The sequence below is a fragment of the Urocitellus parryii genome, chromosome 7 (assembly GCF_045843805.1).
Source record: "Urocitellus parryii isolate mUroPar1 chromosome 7, mUroPar1.hap1, whole genome shotgun sequence".
In the NCBI taxonomy this organism is placed as follows: domain Eukaryota; kingdom Metazoa; phylum Chordata; class Mammalia; order Rodentia; family Sciuridae; genus Urocitellus; species Urocitellus parryii.
This window is the reverse complement of record NC_135537.1, coordinates 169,382,948-169,388,026: the sequence shown is the minus strand read 5'-3', so window position 1 is coordinate 169,388,026 and position 5,079 is coordinate 169,382,948. Positions and strand designations below refer to the sequence as shown.

Sequence of the window (5,079 nt, the reverse complement as noted above, 5' to 3'; positions counted from 1 at the left end):
TAATGAATGACAGATATAGTCTCTGAAAAGGTCTGGATTAGAGATCACCAACTTCTGCTGCCTTCTGGTCTTCCTTCTGGATCCAGTAGTTGCAAAGCGTATCCCCAGGGAGCTCCATGTCCTTGGCCACCACAGTTCTGGGATCACCTCAGTTATGAGATGGTGAGAGGAGAGGCTCCTCTTCCTTGGCTGGTCCCACCTTGTCCTTGGCAGTCACCTCTCTGGTGCCTCATCCACACCTCAATTATGTCCTCCTATGTGACCATCAAAGTCAACTCCGGCTCCTGTTGTCCTCACTCCCAGGGGAGGCCAGAGATTTTTCCCTCTTATCCAAAGTCCATATATAATTCCCCAGTCTTAGCTAGAGGTCTCTGTCATGGGAGTTCCATGTAGACTGTCCCCTCTCCTGGGAATGTAGGAGGAACATGACAGAAGGCTATGTGGGCTCAGAGACCCTCCAATTCCCACCTGGCTCCTCCTCTTCAGGGGAGCTGGACGGAGGAGAAGAAAGGGTATCCTCTCGTCCCCTGTGGCCCCTCTTCCTAGAGCCAGCACCTTGCCCAGGTCTTCCCAGAATGACCAGGAGAACAACCCCTAGCATCCTGGTGGCTTCCCAGCAGATAATGAGTCGGGGGCACTGCTTGGGCAATGCTTAGGTAATGCTGGGAAGGAAAGATGCTCTGTCTCTGGTTCTAAAATCAGGGAGGTGGAGCAGCCTGAGCTCTGACACTCTGGACCACAGGGGTGTGATTTTTCAATGTTGGTGCCAACATTATACCCAACCATAGAACCAATCATTTCTGGGAAGGTTGACTTGTTTATTCTCCTACATGGTCGAGTGCTGAAGACTCTGAGACTCAGGAGTGGGAGTTTTTCACAGCAGGGCAGTGTTTTATTTTGGGGCATTGGAGGCTGGTTTGCTTCAGATGCTGAAACAGCACCAACCTGGGCACCAGGAGGCCAAAAGGCCCAGTCCTGCTTTCTCCGTCCTCACCTTGCCCTCCTCTAAGGTTCCCACATGAATCTGTGCCCCGGGACTTTCCTCTCCCTGAAAACTGAGGCGGGGGGAATCTGCTCATTAAGGGAGGACAAATGATGTAAAGACATTCTTGCGATTTGAGAGAGGATGCCAGCGTCCTTAGAAGCTAAAATAACTGGGCTGGGGTTGTGGCTCAGCAGTAGAGCGCTCACCTAGCACATGCGAGGCCCTGGGTTTGATCCTCAGCACCACATAAAAATAAATAAACAAAATAAAGGTATTGTGTACAACTAAAAAAAATAAATATTTAAAATAAATAAATATTAAATTAAATAACGGAGCAGCACTGCAGAGACTGCGAGGGGGATAGGTAAATGAAATACAGGAAAGCAAGTCTGTGCAGAGCTGCCTCCTCTGCTGAGTTGGTTTGTGCAAGTCGGTCTCTTGAAGCCTCGGTCTCTTCCTCTTGAAAATTGGTGATGGTAACTTCTCATTCACAAGGTGCTTGCAAGGGTTGAATGTGAGGCAGGCTCTCATCACCTGTTGAGCTCTGCAAAGAGACTGAAAGGAGTTGGAGAAGGAAGAGAAGGAGACTACAATGACTCCTTCTTTTTATAAAAAATAAAAAGGGATGGGGATGTAGCTCAGTGGAGGGCATCTTTCAGGCTGCCGTACTCTTGAGTTCTAACACAGGGAGGAGACTCAAAGTCTTCAACTTTGATATTGAGGTTTCAGGGCTATGGAAGGAAGCACTTGTGGTCTGTCCTCGGAATTTCTGCTTCTTGGTTTGCATTTCTGTGGCAGTCCAAGGAGTAGGGGCAATGCCCAAAGTTTGGGTTCTTTGCCCCATAGACCTGGACTTGAGGGAGACCCAGAAACTTGGGGAAGGAAAGAGCAATATGTGGGGTTTGTCCCCCCTAGTGGTCAGAATTAGCACTGCATCCAGCACCCCGCAGCTGGCCAAGGTGATGAGATGAAGGAAGCAAAAATGGAATTTGGGGCTGAACTGAGCCCAGAGACCCCAAGATCTATAGGCTGTCCCTGGCCCCCTTCCCCAGCACATACGATTTCTCTGGTAAGTGGAGGGGAACCATGCAGAGAGTGGGAAGAGGTCAGCGTTGCTCTCAAGAATATCGTCCTAGCCCAGCATTGCGGGGTGCACACCTGTAATCCCAGAGAGTCAGGCCAAAGCAAAAGGATTAGAAATTTAAGGCCAGCCTTGGCAACTTAGCAAGACTCTGTCTCAAAATAAAAAATAAAAAGGGATGGGGATGTAGCTCAGCGGAGGAGAGCTTGTCTAGCATGTGCAAGGTCCTGGCTTCAACATTCAGTACAGGAAAAAAAAAAAAAAAAGCCATGCTGACATTGCTTCCTTTTGGAGGGTCCCTGTTGGGCCATCCTCAATGTGACAGACAATCCCACAATGACATCCTGGCACAGCACCCCTGGACTCAGGCTTCTCTCCTCTACCACCTCCCACTTACAAAGAGGAAGGATGAGGTGGTCCCTCACTGAGACGCTGCCCAGCCTCACAAGCCCGGTCAGAGCGGTGAGGGAACGGTGATAGGATGGGGGACATGACCCCAGCGAGGAGCCGGAACCGGATGAGTGGAAGAAGCTTCTAAATTATCCATCAACACAGCCATCAGTGCCCCCATGCATAAATGTATAGAGAAAATAGGTGGGGGCCTTGGAGAGGGGGGAAGGAGCCAGGTATAAAAAGGGCCTGCAAGGGACCAACTCCAGGATCCTAGGGCCGAGCTCCTCAAACTGCTCAGGGTTCTGTGGATAGCTCACCCAGGTGCAATGGCTGCAGGTAAGCACCCCAATCCCCCTTTGGCCTGGGGTAGACAAAGAGGAGATGAAGGGGCCCTGCAGGTGCAATAGGGACACTAACCTTGGTATTTAGGGCTTCTTAATATGAGTATAGCCATCTAAGCCTAACATTCGGCCATGTTGAGAATGGTCTCAGTCCCCGGGGAGAGTGGGAAGAGAAGGAAATGCTCTAGGGGCTTGGACAGAGTGGCCCCCTGCTTAGGGCCTCCTGGCCCTCCGGCATTTCTCTAGGTTGTCGGACTGCCTGGCTCCTGGCCTTCATGCTGCTCTGCCTGTCCTGGCCTCAGAAAGCCAGCACCTTCCCAGCCATGCCTTTGTCCAGCCTGTTCACCAATGCTGTGCTCCGAGCCCAACACCTGCACCAGCTGGCTGCAGACACCTACAAAGAGTTTGTAAGCTCCCCAAGGATGAGCACTGGGCGGGGTGGCAGGAGGAGGCAAGTCCCCACCCCCGGGAAACAATGGGAGAAAACAGAGGGGCTCAGGGCTGAAGTGCTATCAAATGAGCAGAAACGGAAGGGGTTCCCGAAAAATAGCCATGCGATCTGGTCACCAACTCCAACCTCAGAAACGTGCTTTCCCCAGGAGCGTGCCTATATCCCCGAGGGACAGCGGTATTCCATCCAGAACGCCCAGGCTGCCTTCTGCTTCTCAGAGACCATCCCTGCCCCCACGGGCAAGGACGAGGCCCAGCAGAGATCCGTAAGTGGCCTTCTGGGCTCTCCTTAGACACAGTTCTCTCTTCCCGCCCGGCAGCCTTCTCCCCCAAGCTGGGTGGTGCTGGAGGCCCAGGCAGAGGCCACCCTGGCCACAGCCCCACACCCCAGCCCTTCCCCTGCAGGACATGGAATTGCTGCGCTTCTCACTGCTGCTCATCCAGTCGTGGCTGGGGCCCGTGCAGTTCCTCAGCAGGGTCTTCACCAACAGCCTGGTGTTTGGCACCTCGGACCGCGTCTATGAGAAATTGAAGGACCTGGAGGAGGGCATCCAGGCTCTGATGCGGGTGAGGATGACACCGGGATCTCCAACCTCTGCCTGGGCCTGGAGGCCCTGCTGGCTGGACTGAGGGCTGGAGCTCCATGGGGCTGGGGACAGAAACGCTGCTGCTCTCTTTTTACCAGTCAGGGCTTGAGGCAGGAGGATGCATCTCATTCCTCAATTCTCTTTTTAAATCCTTCTGGCTTTTCTCTGGCTTCCAAGGGGAGAAGGGAAGAAAATGGCTGCGAGAGGGAGGGCAGAGCTCCCTGGGACTCGGCCTCTCCTGCCCTTTCTTCCTCTTGTAGGAACTGGAAGATGGCAGCCCCCGGGCTGGGCAGATCCTCAAGCAAACCTATGACAAGTTTGACATCAACTTGCGCAGTGATGACGCGCTGCTCAAGAACTACGGGCTGCTCTCCTGCTTCAAGAAAGACCTGCACAAGGCCGAGACCTACCTGCGGGTCATGAAATGTCGCCGTTTTGTGGAAAGCAGCTGTGCCTTCTAGTGACATGGCACCTCTGTCCACTGCCCCAGCACCTCCCCTTGCCCTGGGCAGTGCCATTCCAGTGCCCACCATCCTGTCCTAATAAAGTCAAGTTGCATCATTTGTCTCGCTAGGTGTTTTCATACCGTGGGCAGAAGGCGGGCAGTGTGGGGCGGAGGCAGGCCCAGAAGACAACCGTGGGGATGCTGTGGGCTCTCACAGGACCCAGACCTGGCTTTTCTTGGGCCAGAATAAAGCTGACACATTACTCCACTCGCTTCACACACTACATCCATATCCTCCAGTAGGTGTCCCAGCTTTCTGGGTAGTCATAGCTCAGAAAGGTCATAGGTACTTGGAGGCATTTCTACCCAGCACGGCTGGCAATGCCAAACTTAGGCCCCCAAGAGCCAGAAGAAATGAAAACAAGACAGATTATTAAGTATAGGAGTAAAATGTCTCCATGGGAGAAAAATATGTCAAGTCAGTAGAGCACGGAGCAGGGAGTTGAATTCTTTGTCTCACAGATTTGAAGAATAAAGTCCACAGACACAAGGGTGAGAGCAAAGTAACAGAATTTATTAGATTAATAAAAAGAAAGCAGAGCTCCCAAGGAGGGAGGTGTCCCAAGAAAGGGATAAAGGATACCTAAGAAAGCTATTGTCTCAGGGTTTACAGAGATCTATAGGTTAAGGAAGTGGGCCCGCTGCCCAATCCTGGGTAAGGTACTCGGTATCCATGAGGTATTTGTGCACCTTTAGTCCACTCAAAAATATCAATCATGCATGTTCCCTTCTTTGGA

At 52.2% G+C, this 5,079-nt stretch overlaps 1 protein-coding gene across 1 annotated transcript; it reads left to right on the top strand.

Annotated features, from left to right (window-relative positions):
• Positions 1-425: 425 nt before the first annotated feature.
• Positions 426-4,298, top strand: Gh1 (growth hormone 1). The gene is made up of 6 exons (XM_077801288.1): positions 426-512; positions 2,038-2,054; positions 3,018-3,207; positions 3,400-3,516; positions 3,656-3,817; positions 4,098-4,298. Exons 1-6 carry the CDS (start codon positions 426-428, stop codon positions 4,296-4,298), a joined length of 774 nt encoding a protein of 257 aa, XP_077657414.1.
• The last annotated feature ends 781 nt before the right edge of the window (positions 4,299-5,079 follow it).